At 37.2% G+C, this 18,495-nt stretch overlaps 1 protein-coding gene across 1 annotated transcript in view; it reads right to left on the bottom strand.

Annotated features, from left to right (window-relative positions):
- Positions 1 to 3,766, bottom strand: part of CCDC178 (coiled-coil domain containing 178) — a gene marked incomplete at both ends in the record, with an annotated part of 154,662 nt that extends 150,896 nt beyond the window's left edge. The window contains 2 exons of the mRNA XM_084280473.1: positions 1,816 to 1,943; positions 3,709 to 3,766. Of these exons, the coding sequence (XP_084136599.1) occupies positions 1,816 to 1,943; positions 3,709 to 3,766 (186 nt within the window). The remainder of the gene's footprint in view (positions 1 to 1,815; positions 1,944 to 3,708) is intronic.
- Positions 3,767 to 18,495: the final 14,729 nt, after the last annotated feature.

Raw genomic sequence — 18,495 nt, 5'->3', positions numbered from 1 at the left:
ACATATTATGTATTACACAATTTTGTAGATTTTTCTCTTAAGTCCCTTGATATTTTAATTCTACTTTAACTCTTAAAATCTGTACTTCATTTTTAATATTCAAACTACAGCAGAGATCCTGTCTGAACTTCACATGCTTTTTCTTCATTAGGGCTGTGTCTACAACAGTAAATTAAACGTAGCCAGGCAAGTTTTCTTGATCAAGACAACTTGATCACCTACGCTACTAAATTATTACTACATCTTCCCAGTACAATCTGCAGTAAGAGACATTACCACATTCACAAACCACTCCAAAACCATTTCCAATCACCGTTCAGGAACTGGAAAGGGTAAGGGACCATTCCTAAAAAGCAGTACACATACTATCTGTCCTATTTCAGATGGTGAATATTTAACAGTATGGATATGAGGTTTTCCATGTCAACTGGACACATTGCTAGTAATGCTTAACTTACTAGCAGCAGTGTAAATAAATTTATATATAGACAAGTAAAGTGTAAATTCCCTATATTTGTAGTGTAGTCATTGCACTATATATGCCTAATTTTTATTTTTAAGAGCATTAATGAAATAATCCTACTATATCAAACCCATTTTTTCTGCTCTTAACTCACAGTTATAAAGATGCCACCATCTAAAGGCTTTGGACTACTTTGACTCTCTGTATATTAAGTAACAAGAACTTAGAAGAGATGTGGAAAATATGCACAAGATTTACACAAACAAAGAAAGCTAACATTAAAATGGATAAACGTCTGGACACATCAATGTTTATCCACCTGATTCACTTTATTTTAAATAAAGGCAAATGAATTAAGGAATATAAAATTGCCTATAAATTAATGTCTATACTGTAAAGTAAGCTATGACTGTAGTTCATGCACCTTGAATTCTTCTGGTATGTATGCTGCAGCTGCAGAAATATCCCTGCAGAGTATTTAACAGCATTAATGGAATAATAATCTAAGATAGTTCTCCTGTTGTGCTGATATGATGACAATATAGTCAGTATTGGAGGTAAGTTATTTAAATATAACTTATCTGTGCAAGCAGTGATCAGATCTTCTTACTGCAGTGTAGACATATGCAAAATTTTACTAACATTTTGAAAACACTTCTCCAGGAAAAGTTAATTATTTAAATTATACTAATCATGTTCTCAAATAAGTTAATGGGAAGACTTTACTATATATATACTGGTTTAAAGTATACTTCATCTACCTACCCGGGTTGGGTTTTTTAGCTTCCCTTTATTCTTGCTTATATTCAAACAAAATGTATATAGGCTATAGGGCAGGCTTGGAAAAGATCATTTACTGTTAGAGAAAGAGCCCTAACATTTTCAAATACATGACACTTAATATTAAAGAAACTTTTTAATCAAGGAATTGTTAAGTAGTTTTCAGGAAAAACATTGTTTTCTATAAATGACAGAAAATGGCAATTCAAAAATAGTTCAATTTGACTATCTACTCAAGATCAGTATCAAAAACTATTTTGCAGACAACTGATGTAACTGAAGCAACTTGATTCTGTGTGCATCTGAATCATCATATATTAATTTACTGATCTTGATATATTGATATTACATTATGATTTTGTGGTGTATTGGATTTAATAAGATTTGCTACAACTGTTAAGTAGATGAAAAACACATCATGAGTCATGGAGCAACCTGCTGGGCACTACTATGGAGAGTAACAATGACATGAAGTTAAACTTTTATAACAATCAACATAGAAATACAATTTTAAAATGTACTTGCTCCTTCAAAGATAAAAAGTACTTGGCCCTTTTCAACCATAAATGTACCTGTTGAAAGCATTTATCCATCTTTAATTCTAACTCCTGAATGTGATGAATAACTTTGTTAATACATGGCAATGGAGTATTTACAAAAGCACAGCTGCGTTGCCTTGTGGTGGTCGACTCATTCTTATGGAGAAAGAAAGAGAATACAGAAGGCTGCTAAACTTCACATGCAGACTGACACCAGATTTCCTCACACCTGATTTTCTTCCTTTTACTGGAAATTTTGTGAACTTTGGTCTTGAAATCGACTAAGAGAATGTAACAGCTACACCCATTACTATTCACATTTTCTGCACAACAGGTTATTGCTTTTTTAATATCATCTCAAATACATGGAGATTAAAAATTTCTTGAAGAATATGAAGGAATAATTTCGAAGAGATGAGACATGAGAAAGGGGGCTTGGGTCAAAATATAATTTGCTATAACTAATTTTACAATAATTAATCCCAAATGAATCAAGTTTGATGAATTTACACTAGTCCTTAGCTGAAGGATTTTGCTGAAACAGCAAGAACAATATCAGAACCCAAAAGGGCAAAGGTGGCAGCTACTATAGAAATGCCCAGAGCAAACCAGAAAAGGTCACAGTGCCTTAGAGGCAAGATTGTACTGCTCTTATGTATACAATACTTAGTTCCAGCAAATGTCTGCTTCAACTTTATGCAGGTCTAAAGTTCCAGGATAGTTGTTCCTGTGCTGGGAATTTAAAGCTACATGACATAAATGAACTGTTTTATGAGAATATGTGGATTCCACCATTATGTTTTCTTTAAACTCTGTTAGCCTTTTAGCCACATAAATAAACGATACTGTGGCACACTACTAAATGTTAACTCTTTAGTTAATACACAGACTGGGAATCTGACTGTAGAGGTCACTAATGAAAGGTGTCAGAAAACAGAACAAGATGCTGAAACTTGGCAGTGTAGCTATTAAAAGGTCTAAGAAGCTGTCCTACAAACACGAAATATTAACCTAATTATGTTCAGGGGGACACAGTGCTTTAACGTGCCTTGGAGATGAACCAAAAATACTAGTAATAGGGATTAAATCGCAAAATAGAAGCAGATAACCTTCATATATAGTCTGTGGATTTCTTTGGGGTTTTTTAGAAAAGAATAATCTCTCAGTGTCTTAGTTATAGTGTCAGCATAAAACATTAAAATACGGTAGGTTATGTAAGGCTCTTTTAACTTCAGTTTATCATAAACAGCCTTACTGCAACAGAAAAGATGGTTTGCCAGATTTTGTTTGAAAAGACAGCTCACTAAAATGGATATCAAAACCTACTTTATAGGATCTTGCTCTGCCTGTTCCTAGAGCCAGAAACCTTCACAAGATGCCTACACAGCACAACCCTAACAAAGCATATGTAGGCTTTGTATCTTTCTGGTACTTTGAAGCACAACACAGTTCAGATTTTGAGACTAGCATTATTAATATCCCCTAGCTGCTTCTGCTGCTGCTATTTTTACATTTTGCTAAACTAAATTAATGTTGTAAAAATTATGTCAATTTTATTTGAATCACTATGCAACTAACAAGAGCACCATTTTGAAAAAATATGAAATTTTTAAACAGCTTCAATAAATAAAAAAGGTTACCCTCCCAATATTCTGGTATTCCTGGGTAAATGGAAACGTTTATATATGCACTTTGTAAAAGCAAGCTAGAAATACAACAAATGACAAGTGAAATACAGTCAATTTTGTTTTCAGATAGAAAACTGGACTATAATTAGAGGTGGAGTGACAGCATGATGTAGGAACCAAGAAAGAGGACTAATTTTATATGATACTACACATACAAAATGTAATTTCTTGTATCTTAAAATTAAGCCTTTTGTTAAATTATTTGAAAACTCTGTAATAGAAGATGTATCTGACTTACCTTGGGATGACTTATTACTGTCCCTAGAAGAACAGGAAAACGACTGTGTTTCAAGCATTTTTGCTGGTAGCACCTTTCAGCCTAAGGATTAGAAAAATAATAATACATATACATATATATTTTAAAACCACTTATTTTCATCAGCAAGAAAATGTATTCCATCAGTGATACATCTACAGCATTTTTAAAGGTTAGCAAATCCATTTCAACTGTTCCTACTAAGGGAAAAGCAGTAATTAAACAGCTGATGGCAGTACAAATCACACAGTGGATCCTATTTAAGTAAAGAAATTACAGTTAAAAATCAAATTAAAAACCTGATCCCCAAATTTCAATTTATGTGGCCAGGATTTCTTAATTGTTCAGATTATTTTGGAGCCTAGCCTGACAGTGGTAACCAGCAATAACTAGACAAAATCTGAAAACCAAAATGGATAACCTATGAGATTAATTTTAATTAAGAAACTGTCAATAGAAGGGAAGTCCATAAACCTGTAGTCTGAAACACTCATCTCAGTGTAGGGAAGACACACACAAGTAACTCAGATTTATTACAATAAAAAGTCCCAACATTATTTATTTACAATTTACACAATTCAGAAAAATAATACTGGATGAAAACTCAGGTAGCCAAACCTCAGGACATCAAGCTGAGATAATTTACCAAAGTATTTTATCACCCTTAAAATTCATACATATGACAAATAACTGTATTGCTATACAGATGCCCAACTCCCACTGCCACCCCAACATGTGCAATTAGCGTATTAGAAGTTCACAGTAAACTGTGGCTTCCAAATACTATCAACCTGCAAGAACTGCCTAGTAAAAAAGCAAAAAAACCCCAAACCAAACCCAACACCTATGTTACAGACTTCATCAATATAAAATCCTGAAAACACGTATCAGACACAGATTTCTAGCATTCCTGTAAGAAGCACTATTAAAGAATAAATTTATTCTAAAGTCTCCAAAAATGGAAGTCACTCCCTTAAGAGCCCAACTGGATGGACAGTTAGAGAAAACAAAGAGCAAGACCAAAATATGCTCTTCACATTTGCTACACCTCAGATTATTGATACACCAAACTCAAACTCAAGTCTGTTCCAAAGAGACGTTAAAGAATGTGAGAGTACCAAGCGTGCCAAAAGCAATGCTGAGTCCACAGCTGATCTTCTACATGAACTTCCATGCACTGCAATGTAGACAGCATCATACCATAACTAACTAATCAACTAGGTAACTCTGAACAACACAAACAAAACCTTTCAATCTAAAGCTATTAGAAAAAATTTTGTTTGTTTTAATTAAATAAAGTTCATAATACATATATGAATACATGTATGTGGCAGGGGGGTTGGAACTTTATGATCCTTGGGGTCCCTTCCAACCCAGACCATTTTATGATTCTATGATAACAAAGTTTCAAATCACCACATTTTCAAATATGCAAATGTCCTTAGGAAATGTATGGAAAATGTATTATTATACGAGCCATTCCTGCATGTCATTTGCACACTAATACCTATTTTTACCAAGTTTGGTGGCTTTTTCAATTTCTTGAAACAATTATTGCCAATGGTGAGACTCGATGTTGTTCAAAGAAATATGTCGGTTTGGCAAGCAGGAATTTTTAACTATATCTCTGACAGGATGTCAGCTTCTTGGAGTCTGCGAAGCGATATTCTGCTCTCCTACAGGCTCATCCTGACAGTCAGACCAGATGGACCAACAAGGAGTATAAAAGAAGCTGAAACTCCCAGCAAGTCAAAGAAAATACTATTGACAGACAGAATAGCTCCAGATAAAGGAGGAAAGAGGAAAAAAAAATCGCTACATACAAAAGGATGAAATCCATAATAAAAGGTTAAGAAACAATTTCAATTTGTTGCTTATATAGCCAGCAATACACCCAGAACAAGGTATGAACAGACTACATGTGATACATGAGAATGTGTTAAGAAAAAGGTGAGAACATCACTTGCCTGATAAGGAAATCTATACACAACACAAAACCACACTGCATTGTACCTAAGAGCCCACAAAAAGAAAATATATTGAACAAACCCACAGATGATGACAAAAGTATCATTTCAATCTGATGTGTGGACAAAAAAATAGTCAGCACCTGGTTCACTGAGTATCTGTTGAAAATGTTAGCCTTAATATATATAAAATATTAGACTGTTTATGTTCACTGCTGTAGCTATAAAAAGCACATTAAAAATTATTTTACATGGTCCTACCCATGTTTAAAAAAAAGGCAATTACAGGGAGTTAACAATTCTGTAATACACACTTCTGACCTTCAGGAAGTGTTATTCCACACAAACTGTTTCCCAGCATTCAAACTAACTTTCTTACTCTGATAAAGGTAACCACTATGTTAATCGTATTACCACTGCACACCTTTTAAAAGTCATTGTATGCTACTCCATAAAGAAGAGAAAAAAAGCATTGTGAATCTTTCATCAGATATATGTACCTATATATATTTATAAAAGTATAGGTATATTGTATACATTGTTGAATATGACTAAAGCTAAAATAAATATACATAATATTTTGTTTTCTTGGTACTTTACTATAACAGAAATAATTTGAAAAAGGTCAGAATCCAGGTGTTAGAACTTCTATCCACATAACACAAACTATTATTGTTCTCTCTGATCATAAATGCCATTTCCCCCACCAGAGTTTTGGCATATTGATTAATATGTTTCATTAAAAGCTTATTGTATAAGAACCCTTTTATCACACTTATCTTGCCAACAAACCTTTCATTCACTATTAAGTAAACTAAATGCGAATTGAGATTATCTAACTCAGGAATACAATAGATATGGCCAAATCATGCAAGAATTTTGTATAAAGTGTTCTTATTGATCCTGTTTCACTGTGACAGTGCCATTTGTGTTGGAATTTTTCCTCCTTCCCCAAAATGCAGTTGGCATAAAGAAAAACTATAAACTAATTCATAGTTAAAAGGAGCTAACATTCTATGAACAATCTTCATTTTATTCTATCATTTCCCGGCCTCCATGTGTTAATTTTCTACAAATACAGCATTTCACCATTTTGTTTTGAGGCCCTGGAATTTCTTGCACAATTTCTGCCTGTTCTCAAGTGATGCAGTGAATCCTTTTAACTACTGAAATGCAGCCCAGGCTTACTTCAGAATTTGCAGAAGAGGATTAATGTCCCTGAAATTATTCCCCCAAGCTACAATTACTGCAGATATTTCAAAATAGTACACAGCATTGTTTAAATAGCAGTTTGCAGCATTAAGATGTGTTATAGTGAGTCGGGTTTCACACTTGGAAACAAGGCTTCATGTAGAGTATTATAGGCAATTAACTCTATTAAGAATATTGGAATTATTATTAAAAGCAATAACAGACAGGAAAAAATCCTTAGGTTCTTTTTTGTATCTTATTCCTTCCACAGGAAGAAGATCCCAACGGTTAGTCCATTATACCAGCCACTATAAGCTTTAAGGGAATGAATATCAAATAATGTACTGTCATAAACTTCTAGTGGTATCCAAACCTAAAAATATTATAGCTGAAGTCCTGCTACTATCATATAAATACCTGAAATAGTTCTGTATCAAAATAATTTTTTTTCCAGTATTCCACTATTTTTGTGGTTCATTCCAGCTATATAGTCTGCAACTCAAATAAACTTAATTCATATTCTTTTTCCACAGACAGTGACAGTATGAACTCTAACCAAACAAACCAATCAGCCCACAGACAATTAAACAGAATGAAACACAGGGACACTGGAAATCTGTAAGGGAACTAAGTCCAGGTATTCTGTGCCATAGTCATGAATGATACACTTTATATATTCTTGAGTTCCACCTTTCTGACATGAATTAGAAAAGAAATTATTCTTCTACTAAGTGGCATTGTGAAAATAAATACCTTAAGAGCTGCTCACATTCTGCAACATTGGTCCACAAAAAAACATAAGTATCTCTAACTCAAGGTGCTACCTAATCTACTATTTTGATGTCCCTCCTCACACATTACAAGGCCAGAAACAAAAGAGTAAGAGAATCACTATTCTCTTCCTTATTCCTGGCATGTCAAAGACATCTGATAGTAGTAGGAACAGTCTCCATGGTCAAGTAAAAATTAATTCAATTCAATTGTTAGAAATGAGCACCCAAAATTATATTACCACAAGAATCATCCAAATATGTTTAAAAGATTATTACTACCAATGTTCATCTTACTGAGCATGTTAGTTATTTGATCTGTCCCCTCACACGATTAAAATATCATGTACTATAGCACAATATTTTTGCAAAGATTATTAAATCTTAAACCCACCATCTTCCATCCTGTTGTATATGTCTAAATGAAATACAGTGAATATTGGTTACCATAGTAACCACAGAACTGAAGAAATTTAGTTTTGGCATAATTGCTGCATATGTTCGTACAAATCACATCCTTATTCTAAGGATTAGAAACGAAGACACTTTTGAACTTCATTTTTAAAAAATAGAGTAATGAAGAAACAAAAAAAAATAGATCAAATATTTATAGACATAATGCAACATATTCTTGTTTAATTCACTCATTCACTTTAATAATTAGACAATATTTTCTTGCATTCTATTAAACTATTTTGTTAAATACTGTTTAAGCTATCTTTTTACTTACTGATAATTAAGCCAGTTCTGGATTTGTTATTAAATTCAAAATACTATTTTAGAATAATAAATACATTATTAGTCAAGCACACAGAAATTACTGAAGACACTTCAGCAAAAATAAACACCCTCAAAAGCTTGTGGCCAACTTATTTTGTTCTTCCACTTGCAATGAGTTTCCCATTGAAGAAAGATAAATTTACTTGTTTCTTTAATTTCAAGAAATAGTAGAAAAGGAAAAAGTGTTCTAGTCATGCTGACACTCAGTCTTAACAGCAGCATAATTTTCTCAGCCGCATTAAAAAACACGCAATCAGCAGGAACAAATTAAGTCAATTCAACCAGCCTGTGAATTAGCTACAAACTCCTCTCCACTCCCTTATCAGCTCCCAGAATGAATCTGAAATGTCTCAAAAAACACCCAAGCTCATAACAAATCCACAACCCCACAGGTCAGATTAACAGTAAGACAGTTGGATTTCTTTGTTCTTACTTCAGCATTAGAATTAGTTCATCCTTTCCCTTCTCCAGTTTTGTTTGGTCAATAATTTAATTCTTAGTCAGTTGCTTCAGAGCTATTTTATTCTTACCAAGTTCATTACCATCAGTATATATCCTTTTAATATTCACAAATACAAACTAACAGAATTTCAGAAAGATTTTGGTAATACAAAACAGACAGACAAATAAACTATAGTTAAAAACAACACAGAGAGACCATCTACTTGAAAGGTTGGAAACGTAAAAGTCTGTTCACAAGCTATCAAATACATTGCACAAAAATCCAACACACTGCTATGAGGAAATGCAAAGTAAAAGTCCAAGAAATTGTTTAGCATACACCATTGTGCTTCTATCTTGAGTATGGCAATATCATTTTTGGATTACCTTCTCTCTTCAGACCTTCTTGATATGAATGGGTCAAGGTCTTACTGAACTTGTGGAAGCCAAATTTTGAAGGATGGAACAGGTCATCACAAAAACTGAAGATAAACCAGGAATAATGGAAAACCATATTATCATTTGAAATAATTGCCATTTATTAAGTGACGGTCTCACTCATGTTGCAAAGAACAGAGTAGAAAAGTGCTAAAACTATTTAACAGCCAAAAAACCCACCCCAAGCATTCCCATGAACATTAGAATCAGTAAAGTCTGGTTTTCCATGGATTTTTGTGCAACATTCCCTCACAAAAGCCCAACTCCCCTGGTCAGCACAGCTTCCTTTGGTATGCCTTTCTGCGCATGTGCACAGGACTGTTTTGGAGCCTGGCTGGCTAACCAAGAAGTGAGTTGATTAATCAGCTGACTGCTATCCTACAGAATAATTAAAGGACTAATTTATAGCTCCTTTCTTTCAGATAAGGAAATAATTTGTGTCTTTCTTCCTGTTATTTAGCTGCCAATTTTCATGAAACTTGGAAGAACTTAACATCTTTGAGACTCCTACCCATCTGTCAAATCTAGTTGGAATAGACAAAAGCTACTGGAGGACAGGCAGTGGCAAATCATATACAGTGACAGCATACAAAGAGGTTTTTTGGTATATCTAAGAAAGCAAAGTAATTGGAGGCCACCTAAAGTGACTGATCGTTCAATCAATCTATATTTTGTAGGGTTCTTAAACTTCATTATTTTAGAAGTCAGATAAAAGAGAAAAAGACGACATTTTGTGTATGCTGAAAAATGAAGAACAATATAGAAAAAAAGACAGAAACAAGTGAAAGAAGCAGGTGGGATAGGGTATACAATGAAAGAAAGATGCTTACAAGGCAGAGCTGGAAAGCATGTTAGCCAGTACGGAAAAGTAGTTAGCAAAAAAATTTAAAAATGACAAAGTAAATGAAAGTTAAAAGGGGAAAAAAATACTCAAGACTGACAAAGCCTAGCTGCCTAAACTGGAATGGGACAAGATAAGTAAAAAATGCAGAGGATCTGTAAGAGAAAAAAAAGAAACTGATTATTTAATTAAACACTTAGAAAGTTTCATGATAGAACAGAAGGGGTCTAACTAGGTAGAAGCTTTATTTTCTCTTTAGTAATGATGTAAGTGCAGTAGAATGTGAACACAGATCCCATTTGCAAAATAATGGCCCCATGGACTGAAAGATCTAAGGCAGTTTCAACTAAATCTAAATTGTTTATAACAGATGCTTGTCAAATCTGTTTAAAATATTTTAGTGACCATATCAACCAGATATCTAAGCAAACTTAAACCATACTTAAACCATACTTAACCACTCTTGCCATTAGGTAGCCATCCTAATGTATAATATAATCTCCTTGTATTCTCTATATGGACACTAAAGTAACAGACTGCCTTCATCTTGTAAACAACTTCTTAAACATTTGAGAACTGCTATCTCAGTCCTGCTCTACACTAAACAGAACAAATTCTTCTAATTTTTTCACACATACAGCCCCTGCTCAGAGATTACACTTTCTAGTGTCTTTTCCCCACTCTTCCTCCAAATTCTCCCCAGTTGGTCCAGGTCTTTCCAGGCCTATATCCTAAAGAGGTCAAAGCCCTCCAACTGATGCCTCACCACTACTATGAAGAATGCTTTTGGTTTTGTATCTGATACAACCCTTACATCTATCACAACAGCATGCTACTGGTTTTCATGTTTAGCACTTGAACCCACAGGTCTTTTGCAACCTTGCCTAACCTACTCTTCTCCCCTGTACATATTGTATCTGCTTATGGATAGTACATTATTTATCCCTACTGATTTCCATCCTATTCCCTGATATCTCCAGAGCATTTCAAAATCCGAATGATCTTGCTCTCCAGAGTGCTTGCAGCTCCTCTCAGCAAGACATCGTGTCCAAATTCATAAAGAATATGCAATAATCCCTTGCAGCCAGTATTATTCACAGAGTAACCTCCATTGTTCTACAGTGCCATGCATAAGACATGGTTTGTGCCTAACATGACAATAGTATGCTCTTTCAAAGATAAAAGATTGTGAAATAAACATTGCACAATGCTGATCCATCTCTATCTGATTTGCCATTTTAAGCTGTAAGTATTTTATTACTTTATGTTTCAGAGGGACTTGAAGTTAAATAGTAATTTTAGCCATTATGTATATTATATAAATAGTTCAGTTGCAAAGATTAGAGAAACAACAGGAGTTGAAAGTTTGGCAGGATCATACAATCTATTTAAAATGAAAAAGAGAATGCAACACACTACTAAATAATATGAAATTGCATCTGCGTGTTTTCTAGTTTAAGGAGAAGATCTTGCCAAATTCCAAATTGAGTGCTGAGTAACTATAAACACATTCTTATTCAGATGGACTAAGATGTATTTTGTGGCACTGCTCAGATTTTAGAAGCTAATTAATACTTGGTGCTATACAGAAGTCCTCTTTAAAAAGAAAATTAACAGCAAAATATTTTTAAATTATACAGTAGCAGACTGCTATTTTATAAGGATTCAACATCAAAGACTAATTTATATCATTCAATACAGCTACATTAAGAGTAGATTCTTATACCTGTCCTGCAAGATAATCTTAGAAGCTCCAAGACAAAGCTCTACATGACAGGAAATTTAAAAGCAAAACCAAACCAACAAACCAAACAAAAAGTCAAAAAAGATAATTGCAATTACATAGTCAACAGTATCCCAAGCTGACTGGAGTTTCTGCACACTCAAACTAATTCTCTCTCACCATCCAGTTTCCAAAGTGAGACATACTAAACCATAAAACTTTTCATGTAGGAAATGCAACCTTCACTCAGTGTGTGTGCTCCACGATTTGCTAATTCAACTTAAATTTTCAAAGCAAACTAAAAACACACAATAAAAGGAATTGAAAAATAATCTTAAAAAAAAACTTGATATGAGATATCAAATTACGTATTTGAGCAAAAAGAATGCAGGAAAGTGGGGGGGGGAGGGTTGCCAGAGGTTTACTCTGTCTCTAAATTTCTGTTTCATCACAGAACTGTTTTCAATGCACATTAGTTCACACCATGTACACAGTTCAAGGGTCACATAAACACACGTGTTTTGCTAGGAAGTTTAATTTCTATCACAATATGCATATGCACAGACCGGTGTAATCTTTAGCGTGTTTAGTCTCCTTAATAGCAGTGATCAGCTATGCTGCTGATAAGCCCTTTTAGATGCATGCAGCAAGCCTACTACTAGGAGAATTATCACAATGCATTATCTACCTCAGCACAGTTCATGGCACAAGTTTCATGTATAGACAAGTTGTTTGAAGTTAAATAGGAAGATCCAGATGTTCTCAGTATTCATTTTGCAGCTGTTTCTCTTTTACACTGTGAAGACTCAGAAAACCAGTCAAGTTCTGTAAATTATCTAAGGTCTAACTTTGAGATACAGAATTCAAAATAACTTAAAATAATTTTGCCTACTTATTATCTAAACTCAGCGTTCCATGCTGCAATTATTACAAAGCTTGTAACAGCCTAAAAAACTAGGAACCCCACACAAAGGTGGAATAGATAAGCAGATCTTTATATTAGGAGATGTAATCAGTTTACACAAAATGAACATTTTTAACCATTTGATTTCTATTCCTACTCCAAAATCTCTTTTAACATCACGTGCAATGCTTCAGTAGCCATCTTGTAGTATCACAGAAATTAATTTTACTGTCATTAAGGTCAAGTTTTCTAAAACTCCTATGGGATCTTAAAATACAACAGCAAGTATTTTGGGCCACTGTTGCAGTATTAACTTTTGATGTTAGTGTGGATAGCAATCTTCCAAATGATAAATCAATTCCAAACTGCACCACGTACCGAAAGACTAATAGGAAATCTCTCTCTCTCTCTCAGGTCCAAATTGAAATGAAAGTTCTAATATCACCCTTCAAAAGGAGACCTTTTCCCTCATTCTGTCTTCATGTCGACACTTTCAGACCTATCTGTCCCATTATGCAAGGTATCAAACCTGAAACAATAATCTAGAGTGTTGTTACTACCACCATGTCCTCTTTTTATTTAGCTCCATCTGAAAGCTCTTTAGAAAAAAGCTTACAAAAGGCTACCTATAAAGCTGACCATCATATCTACATGATAATACTAGACCTTGAAGTGAGATATTTTACCAGCATGAAATTCTAATCTCACATAGGCTGTGTGCTCTGAAAAGATGAGAGCATTTACAGAAATTTAGAACCCCTTAGTAGGGAAGAAAGCTTAAGAGACATGTGTATCCATTTTGTAGATTCCTTTATTTCATAGTGGCACTATCTCACTAGAGATAGCCATGCCATCACTCCATCAGGAATAATCTTAAAGGACTGCAAATCAAATACCTCTAAAAAGTTAGTAAGTCTCTAAATTCCCAAAACCATATTAAAAATTGTGCTAGCAAACTTATTCAGTTTTCCAGGTGGGGCAATTTGAGAGAACATGATCAGTCTCAAAATGATGACATACTGGATTGTTATTTGGGTTCACAACCAACTCCCTCAACTTCCAAAATACATCTCAATATGATCAACACAGACAAACAAGAAGGGATTACTGCTTGGGATATATTCTGCTGAAGCACAACAGTTAAGTAAGTCTACAGTGCTTTATAGGGGCTTTTTTACACGTTTGCTCAATATGCTCCTCTATGTTCCCATGATCAGACTGTGAACAAAACTTTACAGCCCTATGATGTCATAGAACAAATCCACTAAACCTTCTCTGTCATTAATTTCCTCATTATTTTCCCACAGAAATAATGACAGACAGAAATTCGAGGTCAATCATCATCACTGTAGTAACAGCCACTCTTTCCACAAGGTTTTCAAAATATCTTCTTCAAGGTTTATTCTACTTTGGCTAAGTGCTATTATGCAGCAAAACAAAAGATTCCATTCTTTAAAGAAACAACCAAAGAGCTTTTGGAAGGTAATAAAATTCCAGAAGAACTCCCATACCAAGTCCTCCTGTGTTTTCTAGCTTTACACATTTTACTTTTTAAAGAGAAAAAAAAAAAACTAAGAGGCAGAATGATTACTATACCCTCTGTGGGGGTAAAAAAAAAAACCCTAGTTTTTAATTAGCATCTCTTCTTCCACACTGACTCATCAGAGTCTTGAGTCTGTGCAAAACGTTATGTATTTGAAACTTGGGAAAGGCTTAAAACTCAGCTCTAAGTTGTGTATCAGAAAGTTTCTTACATCCTGCCAGTTAGGAACTCGGCTAGAAGAGGGCAGAGCCTATTTGGGCATATAAACTGAAAAACTGGATCTCCCAAAGATGCTTCAGCTGCTGCCACAAGCACTGTAAGAAGGGACGGGGATCCACTGCGGAAGCCCCAAGAAGCCATTCCAACTGCGCCTCTTCCCAGGGCAAAGACCTGGGCTTCTGCCGCGGGGCTGCACCGCCACTCAGTCACTTTTCCAGGCTTCAGCCCGACACCTCCAAAGGCTCCTCAAGACACACACCGTTACTCGGGCTCATTCTGCCACGGCAGCGGAGCGAAGGAGGAAGGACTGGTGTGCCTAACGGCGCCCTGAGCCGTTCGCGGACACCAGCACATCCTCCGCGGCGGCGAAGCCATCCCGCGCCAGCCCGGGGCGCGGCCAGCAGCATCCGCCGATCTTGGAGGACGATGAAATCAAAACTCACGGCACCGGTCCCGCACTGGGAGCGCCCTCACCGAGCCCGGCACCCCAGCGCTCGCCGCCCGGATACCCCCCAAGGGAGAGGCAGCAACAGCCCAACTCCCCACCACCGCCTCCTTTCCGTGCCGAGGATCTCTTGCCCCCCTCTACGCGCCCGCCGCCGGCAACGCAGCTGGCTGGCGGCTCCAGCCCCGCCTCCCGGTACTCACGGCTCCGGCTGGGCGCCGCCGCCGCGGGCGGGAGGAGGGGGCTGGCTGCCGGCCGCCGCGTCCCGCTGGGCGTCCTTTAGCCCGTTGCCTTGGCAACGCCCGCGGCGCGCGGCCAGGGGCGAGCGCGCAGGACTAACCGGCCGGGGCGGCGGGCGACCCGCGGGCGCGTCGCTCCCTCGGCGGGGCCGGCCGAGGCCGTTCCCGGTTGTCTGCGGGGAGAAAGCGGGAAGGAGAGACCCTCCGACGGCTTCCCAAGGGTGGTGGCCGGGGGCGCCGGGCGAGGAAGCTGCCGCCGGAGGACGGGGAGGGGTACGGGGGTCTCTTACCCCAGCCCCGCGCAGCCAAGTAAGCCGCGGGGGTGTGAGGCTGCCCGCACAGCCCGCCTTTCTCCCCTTGCAGGGAATTCGCTCCCTGAGGATGCTTCTATCCCCCGGGGAGACCCAGAACCCGCTCCCTGCCCCAGAGCTGAGGGATCGCGGTTTCCCACTCGCAGTGCTTGCACGGCCAGTGCTCTGACACCACCTCATCTTGACGTGTTCCCAGTCCAAACTGTGCCTCCGAGGTTGACTGTGCAACGAGAATTTATAGTGGTTGACCGTGCTCCACAGCCCAAAATTTGGGAGCTACTGTTTTGAAGAATAACGCTGATCCTTGCCTGTTTAAATTCTTTCCTATACAAATGATCAGCGAGGAACCAACCCAGCCCAGACTGGTCCCGACTATTAAAATCCACCCCTGGAAATTTCTTGCACAACAGTGTAGTGATGTGTAGCCACTTCACTCAAATTAAAGTAGAGACTGGGATTCATAGAGGGTTTAAATGGGACTTAATTACATCTAGGCTTCTCTCAAGAGAAGTCTATGCTCAGCCTTCTATACTTCTCCCTTATTTTAAAGGTAGGACGTTGAGTTAGAGAAATAGGCAAAGTTCACCTTGCTCAGATTGACTCCTAGATTGCCCTTTGGTTTCTCTTTGGACACTTGGTACTATATATAAGAAAAAAAAGAAATTTAGGACACAACCCAACAATCCCTTTCCCCTGCACTGTGGCCTTCTAATCACTTATTTATGTTGTCTTCATGTTCAACTTCAGCTTATATGTTTTTAATGAGGAAAACAAAAAGAGGGGCGATGAAGTGTGCACCTCTCCTCAGTTCCTCAATATAACCTTAGAGAAGACAAGATGTAACTAGTCTTAGCCTTAGTAAAACCAGGGTAGGTAAGACCAATGTGAGTTTTCCTCAAAGGAGACTAATGTTATCAAGGGCTGCATTAGGAGGAATGTTGCCAGCATTTCGAAGGAGGTGATCCTTCCCCTCTGTTCAGCATTGGTGAGGCTACACCTGGAGCACTGGGTCCAGTTCTGGGCTCCCTAGTACAAGAGAGACATGGGCACAGTGGAGAGAGTGTCATGAAAATGATGAAGGGCCTGGAGCATCTCTCACCTGATGAAAGGCTGACTGAGCTTGGAGAAGAGAAGGCTCGGAGCACATCTCATCAACATGTATAGACGCTTGAGGAGAGAGCGCAGAGACAACAGAGACAGGATCTTGTCACCGATGCCCAGTGACAGAACCAGAGGTACTGGCCACAAACCACAACACAGGAGGTTCACTCTGAACATCAGGAAATACTTTACTGTGAGGGTGACCGAGCACTGGCCCAGGTTGCCCATGAAGGTTGTGAAGTCTCCATCCTTGGAGATATTCAAAAGCTGCTTGGAAATAGTCCAGAGCAACTGGCCCTAGCTTGGACCTGATGACCTGCAGAGGTCCTTTCCAACCTCAGCCATTCTGTGAGTTATGCAGTGAGGGGCATTAATAGCATGGGCACTCTGCAGAATTCAAAACTACCCTTACCTCTCTAATGATGTTGCAATGAGATAGGTATCTCTAAATAAATACCCTTTTACAGAGAACAAAAATACACTCTTTGGTAACTCAAGAAAGCTGTGGGGCAGCAGTTAACAAGAGAAGAAATACCATGTTTGTAGATATTTAATAGGATTTGAACTACCAATTTTAACTTTGAGATAATTATCTTTACCAAGACTGAAGAAAGGAGATAGACAAAGGTGATAGATACTGCATTTCCTCTTGAAGGAATAAAAGGAGCTCTTTTGAGTCGCAAATGTCTGACAAGTTTCACAGATGCTGTGTTTGATGTTGTGGAGTAGTTATTGATGTTGGCAACTGTTGTGAAACAATAGTCTTTTGATTGCTATCGTAAGAATATTGTGGTCAACCTTAGTTGTAGATTTCTTAAATTAAAGAAAAAAAATTAGATAGCTGCCAGCTGTCTGATACATTTGAAAAATTTAGATGGTGTTAGAAGAAAACTAGGTTTACCCAAAAGTTGAGAGTCTTTGTAGTTGGCTGCATTATTTATTAATGAATGGCAAGAAAGCTTCAAGAGTATATTAATATATTAATCTCATAGAAAGCATTGCCTGGTGCCTTTTCTTTCTTAGACGAACATGAAGATTATTCTCACAGTTAAACACTTTAAAAGTTGGGGTTTAAAAGTTGCTCAAAAGAAGCAGGACTAAGTCCATAAGGATTTACTCGTGTATAGGTATATGAAGAAACATTTTTAAGTTTTCCAGTTACAGAACTATAGGCATATATAAAATGGGCAAAAAACCATGGAGATCATCAATTGCTGCTTAGTACCAGTGATACCAACGAAGTATTTCCCGTGCACATCTCTTTACACCTCTCTATAACCTTTCACCTTGATTAAAGGTTAGGATGTTAATAGAACAAGAAAATTCCCGAATATTTATTATATGTCATATATGTCACTGCTTTGTGAATTTTTCAAGGATTTAACTTGCAATCCAGAGAATGTAATACAGAATAGAGAATATTGCAAAAAGGCACCATACTCTAAAATATGGATTATTTTACTCTTCTGTAGGCTCCTTCCACTGTCCAAAAATGTTTGGGGGGTGTGTGTGTGTGTTGCAAAATAGGGAAATTTGAAAACGAGACCAATTATGCCATTTCCTCCAGCCTACATACATTGCACCAGGGTGTACAGAAGTCGTATGAAGCCAAGCTCAGCACTGAATACTGAAATTCAGGGAGAACTTCTTTAATCTTTCCTCCAGCAAAATAAGAGAAATTTGCAAAATCTGTGTATGAATGACAAAACTATTACAAAAGCAAACACAGCAGCATTATGTATCTTCTTCACCAATGGAGAATATGAGGAAATATTGGAGAGTTATTAAGCCACATCAGAAGAGGTACCAGGCCAGGATCCACAACAGAATCCCTACTTCTAACTGGTAACAAGGAA

The sequence above is a fragment of the Gallinula chloropus genome (genome assembly GCF_964237585.1).
Source record: "Gallinula chloropus genome assembly, chromosome: 2".
In the NCBI taxonomy this organism is placed as follows: Eukaryota; Metazoa; Chordata; class Aves; order Gruiformes; family Rallidae; genus Gallinula; species Gallinula chloropus.
The sequence above is the reverse complement of the archived record's forward strand: the minus strand, read 5'-3'. Positions and strand labels throughout refer to the sequence as shown.